Below are 21,705 nucleotides of genomic sequence, written 5' to 3'. Positions count from 1 at the left end.
GCATTGTGGTATTTCACGCATTAAAAACAACAGAGCGTATGGGAAAAATATGGATGGGCAGAGCACCCAAAAAAAAAAAAAAAAAATGTTCAGTCTGGTAAGTAAAACAGTAAAAAAAAAGTTGGAAATGCAATAAAATTGCTTACATGGGATTAAACATCTTAAATTTCTAATAAATAAATAAATATTACAGTTAATATAGTACTTTACCATGACAAGATATTTTGCTTGATTGATATTTCTGTTCACTGGCTTTTTTTTTTTTTTTTTTTTTTTGCATAGTAAAAAAGATGATCAATCAATAACGATGTACACAGCATGCACAAAAGAGAAGATTCTGAAAAATTGTTTTTTATATGATTGAAGAGGAAGGGAAAATGCATCTCACCATAACGTAAAAACCGACAGAATTCCAGCTATTGGTATTATTGCAAATGCAATAAGATCGAGTTTACTACCTGTTTATAATTAGACTGCGCTAACAGAGAAGCCCAGTAAACTGAGAACTGCAAATTGTTTTATGGTAGTTACTGCCAGAAATGTGTTCCTCCGCTCACAAAATTTCTGTTCGAACAGAAAATCTTGTGAATAAAGCGAACGATAAGTTTGATAACAGTGTCTATGACCAATACAATTACAGTAAATGGGAAATATAGATCTCACACATTTGAAGTTTGACATTTTTTAAGCTTTGTAAAGTTGTATGTATTGCTTGCAGGTCGCTGCATTCACCTGGTGTTAATCGCAGAGGAAATCCGCATGAGCCAACGTGAAAATTACATTATAGTCACATTGTTCCCTAATATATAACAATCGCATTGGAGGAAATTTGCATTGCGAAAATGCACATTATAGCAGAACTGACTGTATAACACTTGGTTCATTCATTCACAGTTCAGGATACCAAAACATAACTCCAGTTGAAGTGTTTCAAATTAAACAACTTGGCTAAGCAATTTACCAAACTAGTATGGTCAGGGAAAAGAGGGTTGGAACAATCAAAGGGGAGGTTTATCAAAGTGATCTGCAAGGTCTGCTACAACCTGGTAAAATCTCAGCCAGCTTGGCTGTTTGATCCATTTTCACTGGCATACCGTTTGTTGAAGTAGGAAATGTAGATGGATCAAGTTCCAAAACTGTGAGGAGCTTCTCTTGAGGAATTTCTGTCCTCTAGGAATGGCTTTGCTAGCCAACTAGACTTCAGCCCATGAGTGTTGTTGCTACTTGATGTGTCGAGCTGGGGAATCTTGACACCGGCAAAGATCTTGGTATTATTTGAGTGATTGGGGTTTAACTTGTATAATTAAGGTGTCTTTTCTTCTTTGTTCTTTTAGTGATTTAAGTTTGCTTTTTAGCCTTTTCTTGAAGGATTTTGTTGGATTTTTCCAGCTGGTTTAGTAGGAAGAAATACAAAGAGGCCTCTTGCAGGTTCCTATAGGACCATCTTTAGCCCTCTCTAGGTGAGAAAAAGATGTCCTGAATGATTGTGAGGGTAGAAGGCTGAATTCTATAATTTAACCCTGCATTGCATGTATATCAGTTTGAGTTGAATGGTCCCTTCAAAGGATCCCATCACTGGAAAAACATGAGTCAGTCACAATGCCTTCATCCTTCCAGACACCCAGGAATGATACCCGTCTCTCTCAATTTAGAGAGCAATAAAGATGATTAAGAAAGAACTTTAATACACGTAGGATTTAGGGCTAAAAAGCTTCAGACTTACGGGAGGAGTTTACTGTCATAGTTGTCATTTGGTTTTTAGGAGCATTAGTAACTAAGGCCATATTGCACCGGGAAATGTGGTGGTCATTCCCTAACCTTTCCACATCTTCCGTATTTGGTGGTTGCAGGCTTGAACCCCGGTCTAATCAAGAAGCATGTGCTACGCACTGCTGCTCCTTCCCACCTGGCTACAGAGGTGCCTTACTGTCATAGAAATTAGTTTCATTTTTCTACACAGTAAACCAACTGGTTTACTGTGTAGAAAACCAATGAGGGAGAAGACAGAGAGTGGTAATCAATGGACACTGCTCATCGTGGACTAATGTTATTAGTGGAGTCCCTCAGGGTTCAGTATTGGGTCCTTTATTGTTTTCTGTATTTATAAATAATATTGATGATGGTATATCAAGCTTAATGTCCAAGTTTGCAGACGATACGGAGGTTGGCAGGGTTGTCAACGACACTACTGGCACTATGCTGCTGCAACAGGATCTGGAAAGGTTGAGCAGATGGGCTGAGAGGTGGCAAATGAAGTTTAACATTGACAAATGTAAAGTACTACATATGGGAAACAGCAACCCCAGAGCAACGTATCAACTCTGTGGTACTACACTGACAGTGGTAGAGAATGAAAGGGACCTGGGGGTGGTTGTGCAGGCAGATATGAAGTTCTCTGAGCAGTGCAGACGGGCTGCAAGAGTAGCTCATGGTGTATTGTCAATGATATATAGGAATTTTTCTAGCAGGGATAAGGAGGTGATTGTTCCCTTGTATAAGGCAATGGTCAGGCCACACCTAGAGTACCGTATACAGGCCTGGAGGCCTCATTTCAAGAAGGATGTAGAGCTGCCTGGAACGAGTACAAAGAAGGGCAACAAGATTAGTGAATGGAACAAAGGGGTGCTCTTACGAAGAAAGGCTTAAGTTTTGCGAATTACAGTGTCTGGAGACTAGGCACCAGCGAGGCGATCTGATAGAGGTGTACAAAGCCTTGAATGGTTTGAGCATGCTCAATGCTGATGGGATTCTTCCTCTTGCTCAGAATAATCACCTGAGAGGGCATAAATTCAAATTGAGGAAAGACAGATGTAGGATAGATGTGCGGAAATTTGCCTTTAGCCAGCGGGTGGTTGGTAGGTGGAACAGACTTCCATCCCTTGTCGTGGAAGTTGATAGCCTAAATAAGTTTAAGGCTCAGCTGGACAGGTATTTCGAACGAACAGAGGGGTGAAGTGGAAGTGGTTATTTTTTATTTATTTATTTTACTTTTTTTTTTTTTTTTTTTGGCTGATGCTGCATAAGCTTGCTTTCTTGCATCAAATGCCTCTACTAATGCTAATGCTAACTGAAATTGTGCAGTGGCATCATTACATAACATCTAATAATAGGAATTTATTGTTGTGAAGGAATTCACAATATGAGATGTTATGTAATGATGCCACTGTACAACTGCAGTTAGTTTACTGTGCATAGAAATGAAGCTAATGCACTAATTTATGACATATGAAAGAACTTTTAAGTTTATTAAAAACTAATATCATTAAAGATTTATTAAAACAAAAAAAAAAAAAATATATATATATACAGGGTGTTTCAAAAATATTGGTACAGACGTTTATGGGAGGTAGGTAACATCTAAAGGAATGTGAATTGCATAGGAACCCATAACCGGAAACGTCACCGTAAGTCGGTACACAGCGCTGTTCATCAGTTCGCAAGAGGGAAAATTTCTGGTTTACTCGTTCAAGCAGTAGTCGCCGCACGAAGAGCATGCATCGATATACGAACTGTGAGCTGGCAGACATGCACCTGGTATATGGATTAGCAGAGGGCCCACACGGTGTGCGCCCCCATGCAGCAACATTGCTTCGCAATAAATGTGTGAGCAGGTATGGTCGGCGACTGCTTAGTCGGTTCATACCTATTACCATCCCGCATGAACTCCGCTAAATATCGGGTCTTTCTTGAACAAGTTCTACCAGGGTTACTTGACGATGTTCCAGCAAATGTGAGATGCAACATTTGGTTTCAACATGACGGGGCGCCTGCCCATTATGGAAGGTGTTTGTGACCATTTTGAACAGGCGTTTTGGGCGTCGATGGATTGGCCGTGGTGGACCCATTGCCTAGCCCCCACGCTCACCTGATTTATCGAGCCTTGATTTCTTTCTGTGGGGGGGGCCCTCAAATCTATCATGTACGAATCGCATGTGGAGAGGGAAATGGATCTCGTCTGCGATGCTGCTACTTTCAAAGAAACTCCAGGTGTGTCCGCCAATCCATGCTGCGTTGGTGTGACGCATGCATTGCGTCTCATGGTAGAACCTTCGAGCATCTGTTGTAACATCATGAAATGCATCCATCTTGTACTCCATTGTTAATATTGTGTCAAATAAATGTTTGCCACTAATTACTGTCTTGTGTCATTTCTGCTTCTTGTGCCTCTGCTACTACTACTACTTTCCCCATGACGTTTCCAGTTATGGGTTCCTATGCAATTCACATTCCTTTAGATGTTACCTACCTCCCCTAAATGTTTGTACCAATATTTTTGAGACACCCTGTATATATGAGAAAATCTCTGACCTAGAAAAATATTTCCAGGTTCAGAAATTTATTTATTGTTTCACTCAGTGCAGCACTAGAACTTTGTACAAATTGCGTAAACAAATTTGCAAAAATAAAATACTGCTTTGCAAAACAACCATGCAGTTTATTCACTGACAATTTGTCATAACAAAAATACAGCAGGTAAACTGATTTATTGAGAGACTAGAAATCCCTTAGATTTATCAAAGCAGTTAAACTAATTAAAACTTTAATTATATAAAATGATTAAATTTTATTTAATCAGTTTATATAATTAAAACTTTCATTATTTAATTATATAAAAGCAGTTAAAACTAATTAAAAATGTATTTAATGAGCTTTGCCTCACTTAGCCCAAACATTTTTTAAAAGGAAAGTTTACTTTTACATCAGTAATACAAATAAAATGCAGCACCATACAGAATAAAGCATTAATGTAATAGCATATAGTTGTAACCACATTTCATATTGAAAAAACTTGTTCCCCATGATGTAGATGGATCAAGTTCCAAATTATATTTGATACATGTAACTCATTTGGAGAGGCCTGAATTCAAATTCTGTCAGTGACTGGAGAAATTCTTAGACAATCTTCAATCAAGACTGTAATTAGGTGATCTTAAATGAAGGATTAGGGTTCCCATGAGTTATTCCAGATTTTTTTCAGATCATGCAAATTGGTCTGTGCTCCTACAGACATAACACACACTGGCCAGCTTAGGCATGACATGTCACAGAGGTGTGCAGGGTTATGAAGACCCCTAATCTTGTTGCCTCGGATTATTATTTTTCAGCAATAATAGTACTGAAAATCTATATAACCATAAGAGTAAACATTTAAAGATTCATATCTGGAAAAAAAAGGCCTATGTACCCAGGATTCATGCTAGAACGATAATACTGCATCACTGGGAAACCAGGAAATAAAATATAAATGGTAATATACACACAAAAGCTTTCAGATGGATGTCGTCCTTCTTCTGAAGAAGGACGACATCCATCTGAAAGCTTTTACGTGTATATTACTTTTATTTTTGTTGCAACACAACAATTTATATTTTATTTTACAGCATAAACACGAAAATGTTCACTTCAGAAAACTCTGGGGATTTTCCTTGTTCCCTTGTTATTTCTGAAACAACGTTCTACATGTTAAGTTGTATTAAGATCACCTTGCTTCTTTACTTCTGTTATATCAGAACAAAAAGTTGCTGATAACTTAAAATCAACAACAGCAACAACATGCAGTTTTGCAGCGAAATTTCATATAACTTACAGTACAACCCCTTTTTTATCTAGAAAGATACAAAAGTGTATTTTCCCGAGTAGGGATTTACTTTCTTTGAGTTTTCTGGTTCTATATTACTTGATATTTAATTAACAAGATTTTGCTGTATCTTTGTAGTACTACACATCATTGCAAGCACTATTTGTAGCAAATAGAACATCATGACACTATTTCCTCATCTGTCTCTTCCAATATTAGATGCAAATGTTGCAGTTATATTTCATATCAAATTTATCAATCCAAGTTTCTCTAGGAATTTTTTGCACAAGAAAAGCCTGTTCATAGGCTTTTCCTTGACAAACTCAAAGAACAAAATTTGGAGTCAAGTATGGATATTAAGGAAAAAAAGCAAAGCAAAGCAAATGGGCTCCTGCAAGTTCAGGACCAAATATGCCAAAAATAGTGCCATAGATAGTGTTCTCTCAGCCCCACATCTTGTGTGACAGTACAGCAGTTTTGTCACTTGTTTGGAAATGCTTGGGTTTGAATCACATTCGAGAATTTATTTATTTTAATTGAGGAGTTCTAAAGGGCCTCTTGGATGAGGGTTGTAGTTAGTTGTTCTCATGTGGAGGGATTATGATTCTTCTGTGTGAGTTATTTTGGTTTTTCAGCCCGCACAACATTGCAGACTGGCCTGGGAATATACACTCAGACATAACATATGCACACATAGTAGAATATGGCTTTAGGTGCTAATGTACTATATAAGTAATAATACCAACAGCTCAGCCTGAAAATAGGTCTGTGATAGCCTTACATACTATATGCACACCATACATGAAAGAACTTCAGGCCCTTCAATATTTTGCAACCTCATACTAATAATCATAATAAACTTAAGTTTAGTGTAGACATCATGTATAATTGAAAGCCTTTAAACATAAAGGTAACATATAATTCTAATTATCAGTAAACTGAACTGGCTGGCTAATCAAAATAAAATTTCTAAAGAAAATGAGCAATACTCACTAAGATATAACTTCTGTTACATATGGTATCTTAACTGATTAGAAGAATAAATCTTTAAAAAAAAAAGTCATTCAATATTTGTGATACATACATTGAATTTTATACCAGAACAAATTTCATTTTTTTTCCACATGACTGCTTTTCCAATGTTTTAGGAGTTTTAATTGGGAGATGATATTGTTCTTGCTAGTGCCACCTACTGCTGCATATTGTTCAACACTGTGTTCATAATCCCAAAGGGCACACACATCATTTTCAAAAAGAACCCTGAAAGTAGAAATGGGTATGCAATCTCATAAAGTTAGAAAAAAAATTCCAGTTAAGATAAAAATGTTTTATCATTCCTTTATTTGTACAAGAAAAGAAATAAATAAAAAAAATTTAATTAAGTTATTTGTTAAGTTTCTGCTATTTAAAGTGCAGAGTGTAATACCAAGGCAGTTATGGTGAAGTGCTTCCACAATGAGATTAATGCACTTAATAGCAAACTCTCAATGCTGCATACAAACTGAGGCTATGTCCTACTTGTACAATAATGTTTTATAGCTCTTGTAGCACGAGGCTTTTACACTACATATAGTGAAGAAACTAAAGAACTAAAATGGTCTTGGGCAAGACACATAGCTCGAAGACATGATGACAGATGGACTAATAAAATAACAGAATGGTACCCAAGAGGAGCTAGAAGAAAACCTGGAAGACAATGGCAGAGATGGATAGATGAAATTCATTAGTTTGAGGGTAGTAAATGGATGGCCATTGCACAAAACAGAAGGAACTGGAAAGTTGCTGGAGAGGCCTTCATCTTGCAGTGGATTGAAAATGGCTGATGATGATAGTGAGGACCTTGAATACTGTAGGTATTTCTCATAACTGGGTTGTTGGGTCACTCACTTGTAACTCATCACATATTTGCTATGTGGGGCATGGAAGTCCCAAACTTTTTCTGCAACAGAAAAATAATAATAAAAAATAATAAAACCATTCTTACACATTCCCTTTATCATATACGTGTTGATCCAGCCTTTGAATTTCCCCAAACTTTCAGCCTCAACTGCACATGGAGGTAACTTATTCCAGTGATTTACAACTTGTTGCTAAAAGAAAACTCCCTATAATTGATACTGTTTATCCTGTAATTTGAATTTATGTTCCCTAGTTCTAGCATCATTTATAACTGAAAATTTTGCCTTGATTCATTTTATTATCTCCTCTCAAAGCCTTATACATCTCAATCAGGTCTCCTATAAGATGGCTATGTAACAAACTCTGTAGCCCACATATTCAGAGTTTTCCTCATATGGACATCTTTTTTACCAATTTCAGCAAGCTCGCTGCCTTTTCAGACCCTTTTAAAAGACTATGTATTGTTTTTAGTTGTGGTCTCTACCTTTAATGCAGTATTCCAAGTGTGGTCTTAAAATTGCCTTTGGTGGGATTATGACTCACTCTCTATAAATCATCAATTAGCATTAGTAAAGTCACATGATGCAAGAAAGCAAGCTATATAGCATCAGCCAAAAAAAAACCTCATTTCACACACCCACTTGCTCCAAATGTTTGTCTAGTTCTACCTTGAATCTATTTAAGCTATCAACTTCTACAACAACAGATGGAAGTTTGTTCCAGCAATCAACCACCCGCTGGCTAAAGGCAAACTTCCGCACATCTATCCTATAACTGTCTTTCCTCAATTTGAATTTGTCATCTCGGGTGATTATTCTAAGCAAGAGAAAGAATCCCATCAGCATTGAGCATGCTCAAACCATTCAAGGTTTGAGCCATTTGTTCACACTGTAATTGGAAACCATAAGCCTTTCTTCATAAGAGCAACCCTCTGTTCCATTCACTAATCTTGTTGCTCTTCGCTGTACTCGTTCCAGAAGCTCTACATCCTTCTTAAAATGAGGCCTCCAGACCTGTCCATTGCCTTATACAAGGGAATAATTACCTCCTTATCCCTGCTAGAAAAATTCCTGTATATCATTGATAAGACACCATGAGTTACTCTTGCAAACCATCTGCACTGCTCAGAAAACTGCCAGCACAATTACCCCCAGTTTTTTAATTATGTGCAATGGGACCAACTCATTGTCAGATGAACTATTGAGACATGTAGCAGAGAAGAAAAGTGCAAGGAATGCATATAAATTATTGTGTGATACAGAAGCTTATAGTAGATATAAATTAATCTGTAATGAAGTCACAAAGGAGGTTGTAAGCTAAGGCAGATTATGAGAAGTCTCAGTAGAAGGAAAGGGTTTAATCACGTCAGGGCACTTGATGTCTATGGGTTAACTGTTGATGACCGTGTTCAGGTTGGCGCCTCCATAGCCAGGTGGGCAGGAGCAGCAGTGCGTAGCACACGCTTCTTGATTTGACTGGGGTTCGAGCCCATGACCACCAAATATGGAGGATGCAGAAAGGTCAGGGAATGACCACTGCATATCCCCGGAGCAATATGGCCTTAGTTGCTATGCTCCTAAAAACCAAACAATAACAACAACAACAAGAGGAATTCTTTACCGAAGGAGATGCCAGAAGTTTATCAAAACTTAATGAGGAGCTAAATGACTGTGATAACTGAAAGAAAAGTGAAGAAACTGTTGAGGATGGACATAAAAAAGGCACCTGGAGCAGATGGAATATGGAATAGATTCCATCTGGAAATTATGAGCACATCCTTGGATTCAAACAAGGTCACAAAAAGGTAACATGAGTAATTACATACTTGTTGGCTTAACGTCTGTTCTAGAGAAAATAATGGAATCACTGGTTAAAGAAGTAGTGGAGGACCATTTGGACAGGCATGCTATTATACTGCAATAAAAGCATGGATTTCTCAAGAGGTGGTCTTGTGTAACCAACCAATCTGATAGGTTACTATGATGCAGTGACCAAGGAACTGGATGCAAAAAATAATTATAACATCATATACTTGTATTTCAGGAAAACGTTTGATACCGTTGCACATAAAAGACTGCTGTACAAACTGGAGAAATGTGGTATTAATGGCAAGTTACTGCTATGGATAAATGGATGGTTAAGTGGAAGAAGACAGAAAGTAGGCACTGCTCTTCCTGGACTAATGTTATTAGTGAAATTCCCCAGGGTTCAGTGCTGGGTTCATTGGGTTTTTTTTTTTTTTTTTGGTTTTTTTTTTAAATATTTATCAATGATATTGATAAAGGTATATCAAGCTTAATGTCTACATTTGCAAATGAAAAAAGGTTGGCAGGGTGGTTAATGACAACAAGAGGGTGGTTGCAACAAGATCTAGAAAAATTGGGTTGATGGATTGTGAAATAGTAGTTGAAATTTAACATTGACAAAGACAAGGTACTGCATTTAGGTAGCAGTAACCCCAGATTAACTTATCAATTGTGTGGTACTAGACTTAAGAGTAGTAAAGAGAATGAAAAAGACCTGGGGGTAACTGTGTAGTCAGGCATGAAATTCTCTGAGCAGTGCAGACATGCTGCCAGAACAGCTCATGGTATTCTGTAAATGATATACAGAAACTTTGCTAGTAGGGATAAAGAGGTGATTATCCCTTTGTATAAGGCCATGGTTAGGCCTCATCTTGAGTACTGTATACAGTCTGGAGGCCTCACCTTAGGAAGGATATAGAACTGCTAGAACACGTGCAGAGAAGCACAACCAGTTTATGAAGGGAATAAAGGGTGCTCTTATCTATAAATGCTTCAATTCTGCAAACTACACCATTTCAAGACTAGCAGGGAGATTTGATTGAGGTGTTTAAAGCCATGAATGGAATAAGTGAGCTGGATGTTAATGGTATTCTTCTACTTGCTGAGACTACATATATGAGGGGCAAAAATTCAAGCTGAGGAAGGATAGTTGCAGGGTAGATGTGCAGAAGTTTGCCTTCAGCCAGAGGGTGATTGGTTGTTGGACCAGGCTTCCATCTGTTGTGGAAGTGATGGGTTGAATAAATTCAAGGGAGAAGTAGACAAATTCTTGTTGGAAGGTACAGATGGATGAACTGTGTAGGGTTTTTTCACAGTGCACCTTCCTGTTGATCTGTCTCTTCTGAAATGCAGGCATAAACTTCATTTTTCACATCTGAGTTAACTATTCTTGTAGCAGCTCTTGACCTTCTTGACATATAAATGATTTCTGTATAATTCCATTCCTGTTAAGATGGTCCTACACATGTTGTAAACTACTCACCACAGTCTCTTGTTAAACCTTGTTTCACGTTTCCTATACCCTGTTGCAGAATAAAATCTAATACTAAAGTTTCATAAAATAGTATTTTGTTTGCTTTTAATCATGCCATTTTAGAATTTTTATAGCTATTCCATTTTTTAGATATGAGAGAGAGAGGCGTACTATCGGCACAACTGTTATCAAATTATATATTGAGAATAAAATAATTATATTGGAAATGCAGAACTGATATTAAACTTACTAAATTTATTATTAACTAAATATTTGTATATTTAGCCTGTGGTTAATTTTTTGTTTTTTTGTGTGTGTGTTTGTGGGAGCAGAAAAATTTGAAGAAATAACCTTAAAATTTAACTTATTATGATGTAAAATTGTTAACCTGCTCACTATTATCTTTGATACAATTACTCTTAAAATGTACTGAAACAGCTTTTAGTCAAATAATAAAATAGGCAGTTTTCATTAGCTGTTAAACTTACGATACAGTTTTGAGATCACCAAGAGACAGCTTGGTAATATCACAGTTTTTTTGTTCTGCTAAGGCAACTACTTGACCAGCCATTCTATGTGCATCTCGGAATGGAACCTAAAAATTATTTCACTATTATTTATCAGTTTCCTTTAGCAAATAATAAATAATTTTATAACAAACAATGCTACTGTTCAATTTAAATTAATTGCATGATATATGATTATTACCAACGTATTGGTACTATCTATGTCACATGAAAATATCTTGTATATGAATAAAAGTATATAATACAGGTGTAACCCTAAAATAAATAGTATTCTGGGGGGGAAGGAAATGAATGCAGTTTTATGGGCCAACTCATGAACTTATATTCAAAAATCAATCTTAAAATATAGTAAATCTTTTATATAAGAATAAGCACTTTTTTCTCTGGGTTAAATTCATAAAATATTTAATTCAGAGCAAGTACTTGTTTATATGAAAGTGTGAATTTAACCCAGAGAAAAACAGACACATCATTTCTTAAATAAATAAAATAATTTTCATCTATAACCTCTTGGTTTCGCTACACTCCCCTTAAATTCTCTATGAATAAGGTAAGTAATTTCACCTCAGTCACAGAGTGAATTAAGAACAATCTGCAACTCCATTGTAATTGTTTTATTGCAGCCAACTGGTCAGTGTAAAAAGTAGATATCTTTTATTAATTTAATTAAATTATATATGCATGCATTTTGGTACCTTGGGGCCATTATTTTAGGCTTACACCAATGATATACAGGTGTAACTCTAAAATAAATAGTATTCTGGGGGGGGATGAATTTTAATTAAATTTACCAGTGATTTACTAATTAAGACTATTAGTATTAGCAATGGCCATATGGTGCAAGGAAGCCTAAGACTTATGCTGCACCAGCTAGAAAAAAAAGTAAAAAAATAATAATGATAAAATTAAATAAAATAAATAATTAATAAATAATAAAAGATCAGGAAATAGACAACTTATGCATCTTCCTCCTCCCATAGGTAACTATCCACCTAACCTTTGAATTTCCCCAAACTGTCAGCCTCAACCACCTGTGTAGGTAACTTATTCCAATAATTTATAACTCACTGGTTAAAATAAAACTTCCTGCAATCCAGTCTAAACTTCTCCTCTCTCCTGTAACTTGAATTTATGGCCCCTAGTTCTAGAATCATTTATAACCGTGAAAATTCTGCCCTCATTCATTTTACGTTTGCTGCTCAGAGCTTTAAACACCTCAATCAAGTCTGCTCTAAGGTGACTAATTTCGAAGTTGTCTTTCCTCATATGGATGTCCTTTTGCCGATCTCACCAGGCAAGTTACCCATCTTTGGACCCTTTCAAGGAGCTTAAAGTCTTTTATTTAGGTGCGGTCTCCATACTTGAACAGAGTATGGTCTAATAATAGCCTTATATAATGGGATCTAATAATAATATTCTGTTCCATGTGTGGTCTAATAATAGCCTTATATAATGGGATTATGACATCCTTATCTCTACTAGCAAATGTTCAATAAATCATCGACAGGACACCATGGGCCTTTATTGCAACCTGTCTACAATGCTCAGAGAAGTTCATGTCTGACCGTATCATAACTCCCAAGTCCCTTTCTTCCACTACTGACTTTAGTTCAATTCTACAAAGTGTATAAGTAATTTTGGGATTACTGTTCCCCAGGTGTAAGACCTTGCATTTTGCTGAATTAAAGCATAGTTGCCACTTTTCTGACCATCCCTGAAGTCTATTTAAGTCACTCAGAATGAGCTCTGCTTGGCAGTGATCATTAACTACTCTACAAATATTTACATCATTTGCAAATTTAGACATCACACCCTTTATCCCTTCATCGAAGTCATTTAAGAAAATTAATAACACGTGCTCCCAATACTGGTTCTTGGGGAACCCCACTCTGAGGAATAACCATTTATCACAACCCTCTGCCTCCTTCACTGAAGCCGTTCTGCTATCAACCTAAGGATTTTCCTTGTGATTCCAACCTGTTCCAGCTTATAAAGTAACTACTTATGTGGAACTGAGTCAAATGCTTTGCTGAAATCTAAATAAACAATGTTGAAATTATTCCCTAAATTCAGTTCATGAGTAACCTTGTCAAAATAGCTAACCAGATTTGTTGAACATGACTTTCCCTTTATAAAACCATGCTGTGTATTCTTCAGAATTCCATTTCTATCTAAATGATCCTGAATTCCACCCTTGATCATTGCCTCCATGATTTACCCTACTACTGAAGTTAGACTGACTGGTCAGTAACTTCCCACTATGCTCTTAGAACTGCCTTTATGCATTGGCGATACATTGGCAATTTTCCAATTCAACGGAATCTCTCCTTAGTTTGGTTATGAGTTTGCTCTAATAATTAGCCTTAATGATTCAGTGCACTCACTTGCCACCTCCCTTAAAATTATAGGGTATATGCTATCAACCCCAGAGCCTTACTCGCCTGTAGTCTTGAAAGTTTTTCATTAAATAATCGTGAAATTTCAATATCATTAACACAAGATAAAGGGTGTTGCAGAAAGAAAACTCTCCTGCTTCTAATGTAATTTTAGAAGAAATTAATAATACCAAATAATATAAATATTTAAAAAAGCCAATTAAACTGAATTTAGTAGCATCCTTCCACAGGCACCAGGTCCAAATTATATGAAATATCACTGTGAATGGAGCTGAAACCAACCACAACATGACCAACCAGGTGAAATAAACATGAAATAAATAGACCAACCATTGTGCCCCAACTCGTCAGAAGGCCAACAAAGGCTGGGGAAATCACTGCATTTCAAGCATTAAACAAATCAATGCATCGCAGAATTGACCACAACACTAATTAACCTGCCAATGCAACAGACTTGCATAATGATGGCCCTTATGCAGTGAAAAATTATACTAGAACATATCAGAACACTTACATCACAACACTAAACCACTGATACAAAGTAACAGTTAAGTGGGAATACATCCAGAGGAAATTAAACTAACCAAAGAGAAATGTACGAACTGTGTGGTACTACACTCAGGGAAGTGGAAAGTGAAAAAGACCTGGGGGGTAATTGTGCAATCAAATATGAAGTTTGCTGAGCAGTGCAGACGGGATGCCAGGGCAGGTCATGGAGTCTTGTCAGTGATATATAGGAATTTTGCTAGCAGGGACAGGGAGATGATTATCCCGTTATACAAGGCAATGGTCAAGCCACACCGTGAGTACTGTGTACAGGTCTGGAGGCCTCATTTTAGGAAGGATGTAGAGTTGCTAGAATGAGTACAAAGAAGGACAAGATTTGTGAGGGGAACAAAGGGGTGCTCTTACAAGAAAGGCTTAAGTTCTCCAAATTGCAGTACTTGGAGAGTAGGCAGCTACGAGGTGATCTGATTGAGGTGTATAAGGCCTTAAATGGGTTGAGCAAGCTGAATGCTGATGGGATTCTTCCTCTTGCTCAGACTAAAAACCTGAGGGGGCACAGTTTCAAATTGAGGAAAGATAGTTGTAGAATAGATGTGCAGAAATTTGCCTTTAGCTAGCAGGTAGTTGATTGGTGGAACAGGCTTCCATCTTTTGTTGTGGAAGCTAATAGCCTAAATAAATTTAAGGCTGAGCTGGACAGGTATTTGGAATGTATGGAGGGGTTAAATGGGAGGGGTTTTTTTTTTTTTTGGCTGCATAAGCTTGCTTTCTTGCATCGTATGCCTCCACTAATGCTAATGTAAATGCACACACCACATGGTGCAGAAACATAATTTAAATTAATAAAGAAAATAGTAAAAGAACAAAAAACAGAAATAATAAAAAATCAGAATAGCAAACTTTGGTGGATGCAAATCAATACATACCGCATGTTGTGAGAACATAATTTATGTATAATTGAAAAAGTATATGCTAGTTGTATGGTAAGCTTAGTAAGTGATGAATAGAAATTAAATTTATTAATTTAAATTATATATATATATACACACAGGGTGTCTCAAAAATACGTGGCATAACTTCAGGAATGAGTTCCTCATATGTAGACAATAAAAATATTTTATATCAACATAGTTCCAGAAATGCTTGGTTTCCGAGTTTTGATGGTCTGTCTATGACACTTAACTGTTCACATCACCTTATAGTAATTGTTCAAAATGTCCACCTTCTGCATGAATACAGGCCTCACATCGACGTCTCGTGGACTCGCAAAAACTATGCTAAATCCTGGCATGTTTCGTATTGTCTCACAACCTGCCACAATTCGATTGCAGAGAGTTTACACATCAGCTACTGGAGTCGAATACACCAATGACTTTAAATGGCCCCCAAGAAGAAATCTAATGGGTTTAAACCAGTTTATCCACCCCTCTACTTCAAGAGTCGTAGATCTTGGTCATTGTGCCTCCGTAGCCAGGTGGGAAGGAGCAGCAGTGTGTAGCACATGCTTCTTGATTAGACCGGGGTTCGAGCCCGTCACCACCAAATACGGAGGATGCGAAAAGGTCAGGAAATGACCACCACATATCCCGGAGCGATATGGCCTTAATTGCTAATGCTTCTAAAAACCAAATAACAAACAAAACATCTTGGTCGTCCTCTGTCAGCAGCACGAGGTGTAAAGGTCCCATGTTCACAAAGGCGGTGATGTGTACCTTCAAACGTTTTCCTGTCTGGACATCATCTTTCTGGGAACCTCTGGGATGAGACATTCCAGTTAATAACTTGGGAACCAAGCATTTCCAGAACTATGTTGATATAAAATATTTTTATCGTCTACACATGAGGAACTCATTCCTGAAGTTTTGCCATGTATTTTTGAGACACCCTGTATATATATATATATTTTTTTTTTTTCATGAGGGCCCAAATGAGTATGAATGTATATATGTTTTGAAGGTTCTTTCAATATAGTATCACCAATTTTTGTCTATACAAATTCTCCTGAAACTATACATAGATATGCCCTCATCTATCAATTATGTTTAGCTAGTAAGAGTAACATTTTTTATATTTACAACAGTTTTGAAAATCAGCATAGGAAGGTTTCAGATCTTATTTGAAAGGACAAGCCAAAATTGAAGAAATTTGCTGGAATTTACATGCAGAGGATATCACTGTAAAGAAAAAAATAATAAGTAATGGCACAATTTTATTTTTAAAATTTTTTTTATTTATTTATTATTATTTTTTTTTTTACAAAATTTTGATTTTATTTCTGGCAGTAATCCCCTTCTAATATTTGGTTATAAAAGCAAAATAGAAAAAAAAAAAATAAATAACATTTAAAGACATACATAGTTTTTAAATTTTTATAAATTATATGAAAAAACTCCAGATCATGTGCATGTGTCTGAAAACCCACTTGTGAAAAAATTTAAAAAATCAGTGAATGTAGTCCTCAACCAGCTTATAACCCCAAGTAAACTACCAGACTTAGAATGCTTTTACAATTAACTAAGGATCCCACCCCATAGCACCATCATCAACAAATTAAGAAAGACCACACTCAAAATAATGGACAATTTTCTTAATAAATTGATAGTAGGTATGTATGGATTTCCCATCGTCGTCAACAAGATATATAGTGCTTTCATAATAGATACTTTACACAATATGTTCAACAGAACTCTGAAGAGATTCTAGGTATTTGAAACAGCTGTTACATCAGACCTATCCCAAAAATTCAGGAACTGAAAGATGCCTAAAGATTATTGGCATAGTGTATTTTTTTAAACATTTTTTGAAAAATTTTTTAGAAAGCCATCCTTGAGATTCCAGTACAACAATATTTTCAACATAGGCAACCAATGTCAACTTTATCAAAATACAAAAAAGTAGTAATCCCATGTTAATGTCATTTTACTTAATATTTTCTCAGAATACAAGATATGATCAGAGAAGATCAGGGACTGAACTAATATTGGAAAATGATGAAGCTTATGGCTAGTATACTATCAGTTCCTGTGTTGCATTCTGAATAATTTCCTCAGTCATTACACAACTCAGTGACCTTTCAAGAGTTGTGGGGGGGACTTTAAGCTTGGGGAAACAAAAAAAAAATCAGAGGGAGCTCAATCTGGTGAGTATGGCAGATGAGACACTATGGTGATGGAGGAGTGCTTCACAAAAAATTTTTTGGATAGAAAGTGTCAAGGATGTAAGGGCATTATCATTATGCAAGCACAATGATATGACAGGTAAAGCATCCACTTTACCTGTCATTTTGGTGCCTCCGTAGCCAGGTGAGCAGGAGCAGCAGTGCGTAGCACATGCTTCTTGATTAGACCGGGGTTCGAGCCCGTGCCCACCAAATACGGAGGATGCGGTCAGGAATGACCACTGCATATCTCCAGAGAAATATGGCCTTAGTTGCTAATGCTCCTAAAAACCAAACAACAAACCTGTCATTTCCTCCAAACATGACAGGAGCAAAAACACAAGATAGATTTTTTTCTTTTTTGCAAAATAGCAGGAGTGCTTCCCAAAAAAACAGAGGAAAAAAGATATATATATATATATTTTTTTTTTTAAAAGTAGGTTTTTCAAAAATTCCACACTGCATTATAAATTAAATTTCATACGATTGTTTCCCTGTACAATATCCTCTGCTTGCACCTCCACAATGGTGGGACTGTTAGTAATCCTGGGTATAACCTCCATGCACAAGCACTGTGGGTGACCACCCAGGCGTGAACCAACATAGGCAGGGGTCGAGGTGTGGCACCCACACCACATGGAGGAATGCTGCCCCTCTGTGTTACCAGGAAATACTAAGTGGTAGATGACTCTCATCAACTGGTGCAATACCACCACTTTGCTTACTGGAGGCTTGAAGTGGTGAAACCCATGTTTAGATTCCAGAGCTAGGTTCCGGTCAACCCTTCTCCATCTCTTCCATCATGCAGTATGACTGATGACTTTTGAGGTTACGATGAACAATGAACATCATGGCGAGATTCAATCTTCCTTACATTTCGATGGTACAGCTCTAAAACAGTGTTCGCAGGCTGGCCGCCAGTTAGTACACCGGACTGAACCTATTGGTAACTCTCTAGGAGGCTTCTGGATCAGCTAGTGTATATAATCTTGCTACCTCTACTCTGCCAGATAGTGACTAGAGGGAGTCTGAGTAGTGTGTATGTGGGAGGGGGAGGGACATTGTCGAGGCTACGTTATGTCAAGGATCTGAGTATATTCTTATCATGTGAATGCCATATCCAAAAATTTCATTACTTCATACAGCATGTTCCCACCACTTTTTCTTACTATTGAATACACCATGAATTGTCAAACTAAAAGAGTAAGCTTTACTGCGAAAAGATCTAAACCTCCCATACACTTCCTAGTTCATTTCACAAACATACGTGTCTCAATTCTAATCTCAACGATGTCCATTTCCACTTGCAGTCTGCCAAACCCCATGTACTTTTTCTGACAGAATCTCAGTTATTGGTTGATTCAACTACTGCTCATCTCAGTTGCCCAAATTATTCGCTCTATGATTCCTTTCGCCTCAAAGGTAGTACTTGTGCATATGTCCGTTCTGATATTCCCTGTCAGAGACTCGGTAATTTGGAATCTCCTCTCTTCGAACTTCTCTGACTCAAAATTTCTCTACCTCATTGTGTCAAATTCATCTGTTGTCTCTACTGTTCTCCCAACTCCACTAATCACTTGGAGCTCTTTGACTTCCTCTCTTTGCAACTTCACTTTCTCCAGTCCAACTTTCCTAACAGTGAGATAATTTTCCTTGGTGATTTTAATGTTTACAACTCCAGCTGGCTTCTGTTTTCTAGTCACACTGATCGAGATGGTCGAGATGCTGAGGCTTTTGCAATTTCTAATGACCTTGCAGAGATTGTTCATTTACCTAGAAGAATACTGGACAATCCCAAACATACAGCCAACACGCTTGATCTTTTTCTCACAAATAATCCTTCTAAGTAAACGGTCAAAGTGAGTAGTCCTTTAGGCACCTCAGATCACAACTTGATTGTCTCTTCTCCAATGGAGCCTTTATCTGATGGCTATTCTCAATCATGTTTTTTGGCATTACAAGAATGCAAAATGGGATGACTTGCTAGATTTCTTTTCTTCTTTTCCTTGGTCAGATTACTGTTTCAAAACTTCTGATGCAACGTTTGCTCAGATCTTGTCAGTGAAATTATTCTTGTAGGAATGGAATCCTTTATTCCACACTCCACTTTAAAATCTCGTCCTTTATCTAAACCTTGATTTTCCAATAAATGTGCTAAGGCTATTCAAGAGAAGAACGTTGCATATCGTAATTGGCTTGTTTCCAATTCTTCAGTTTCATTTTCTGCCTACACCAAAGCTCACAACAATTGTAAAGCAGTTATTAATCAGTTCAAACTAGATTTTGAACAGGCTAAGAGTAGAAAACTTGCTTCTTGCCCTAATGGTAACCGAGCATTCTGGTCTCTTGCCAAAGCTGTTGGCCGTAACTTTTGCCCATCTCTGCTCCCACCTCGGTCAAAACCAGATGGTTCTGTTGTCATTTCAGCCAAGGATAAAGCTGACCTGCTTGCATCCCATTTTTCTTCCAAATCATGTTTGTTATTTGGTTTTCAGGAGCATTAGCAACTAAGGCCATATTGCTCTGGAGGTATGCGGTGGTCATTCACTGACCTTTCCGCATCCTCCATATTTGGTGGTCACGGGCTCGAACCTCGGTCTAAACAAGAAGCGTGTGTTACACACACTGCTGCTCCTGCCCACCTGGCTATGGAGGCACCCCTCCAACTCATCAATTAATGATCTTGGTAAAACACTTTCCATCCCCAACACATCCATTCAATGCCTCCTGTGGTCTTCCAAATAAATGTTGTTGTTATTTGGTTTTTTAGGAGCATTAGCAACTAAGGCCATATTGCTCTGGGGATATGCGGTGGTCATTCCCTGACCTTTCCGCATATTTTGTGGTGAAAGGCTCGAACTCCGGTCTAATCAAGAAGCATGTGCTACGCACTGCTGCTCCTGCCCACCTGGCTATGGTGGCACCTGAAAAGGATGTCAGATGGATTTTGACAAATCTTTATGCTAAGAAAGCTCAGGTCCGGATGGTATTTCTACACTTGTTCTCAAAACCTGTGTCCTGAAGTTACACCTGTTCTTTGCCCCCTTTTTTATTCCAAAGGTGTTTTTCCTTCTGCTTGGAAATTTGCTCATATCCAGCCAGTTACAGAAAAAAAAGAATGACAAATCCCTCCCATCCAATTATCGTCCCATTGCAATTACTTCTACTCTCTCTAAGTAGTAAGTTTCTACTCGTTCTACTCTTTCTAAGTAATGGAGAAATCAATTAACCGGCAACTCTTAAACTACCTAGAAACCTTCCGTCTGATCAACAATCAACAGTATGGATTCCATCAGCGTCGATCCACTGGTGATATTCTGGCTTTTGTTACTCATTTATGAACAAATTTAATGGAAAAGATTGGTGAAACACAAGCAGTTACTCTTAACATCTCAAAGGCTTTCAATTGTGTTTGGCATTAAGGTCTTCTAAACAAGCTTCCATCTTATGGTTTGCCAACTGTTTTTTGTAATTGGTCATCCAGTTTTCTCTCTGATCGCTCACTAAGGGTGATGGTAAATGGCTCTCTGTCTTCTAACTTCTCCACTAATGCTGGTGTCCCCCAAGGTTCCGTTCTTTCTCTCACTATTTTCCTCTTGTATATTAATGACCTTCTTCCATTGACTGGAAATACTATCCATAGTTTTGCCGATGATGGCACATTGCATTCCACTTTCCATTTTGAGAAACCTTGCCCTGCTCAATCAGCTTCAACTTCTCGAATATCTACTACCAATTCCTTAAATGCCGATCTCCAGGTAATTCTCCAGTGAGGCAAAGACAACTTTGTTGATTTCAATCCTTCTAAAACTAAGTCTTGTCTTATATCTCGCAAAAAGGATTCTTCTGCTCGTATGCTTATCTTTGGTGACACTCTGATTTCTAGGCAAGTTGATATATCTCTTTTGGGGATTACCCTGACTTCTAATCTCTCTTGGAACAAGCACATTACAAATATTGCTTCCTCTGCATCTAAAAAACTTGGTTTTCGCTCTTGGCATTACTTTTCTTCCAAACAGCTGTTCACTCTGTACAAATCCCAAATCCACACTACCATGAAATATTGTTCACACATCTGGGTCGGTGCCCCCAAAACCTCTCTCAGGCTTCTAGATTCCATTCAGAAGAGGGCAATTAGGTTAATTAATGACTCATCTCTAACAGAGTCTCTCCACTCTGTCTGATAGACATATTGGCTGCCGTAACCGAGTGGTACAGCACGTGGGTGCATAAATACACTTGCCTTGAGTAACCGGGGTTCAAGCCCGTGACTGCTGAATATGGTGCTGTTTCTTGTATTCTGTCTGTCTTGTGAACTCCTCCAACCGTTTGGTCATCCCGGAGTATAAACAGACAATTTTT

The 21,705-nt window shown here is 37.5% G+C and overlaps 1 protein-coding gene across 4 annotated transcripts in view; it reads right to left on the bottom strand.

The window, feature by feature from the left end:
* Positions 1-5,489: 5,489 nt before the first annotated feature.
* Positions 5,490-21,705, bottom strand: part of LOC150085171 (5-taurinomethyluridine-[tRNA] synthase subunit MTO1, mitochondrial) — a 421,026-nt gene continuing 404,810 nt past the window's right edge. For all 4 annotated transcript variants that reach the window (XM_090373908.1, XM_090373907.1, XM_090373910.1 and 1 more), the window contains exons 31-32: positions 11,245-11,351; positions 5,490-6,838 (exon numbers count right to left, since the gene is read on the bottom strand). In XM_090373908.1, coding sequence (XP_090230034.1) covers positions 6,688-6,838; positions 11,245-11,351 — 258 coding nt within the window. In that variant the 3' untranslated portion in view covers positions 5,490-6,687. The remainder of the gene's footprint in view (positions 6,839-11,244; positions 11,352-21,705) is intronic.

Source organism: Mastigoproctus giganteus, chromosome 5, assembly GCF_048544385.1.
Source record: "Mastigoproctus giganteus isolate SK-2022 chromosome 5, ASM4854438v1, whole genome shotgun sequence".
NCBI classification, from domain to species: Eukaryota; Metazoa; Arthropoda; class Arachnida; order Uropygi; family Thelyphonidae; genus Mastigoproctus; species Mastigoproctus giganteus.
The sequence above is the reverse complement of the archived record's forward strand: the minus strand, read 5'-3'. Positions and strand labels throughout refer to the sequence as shown.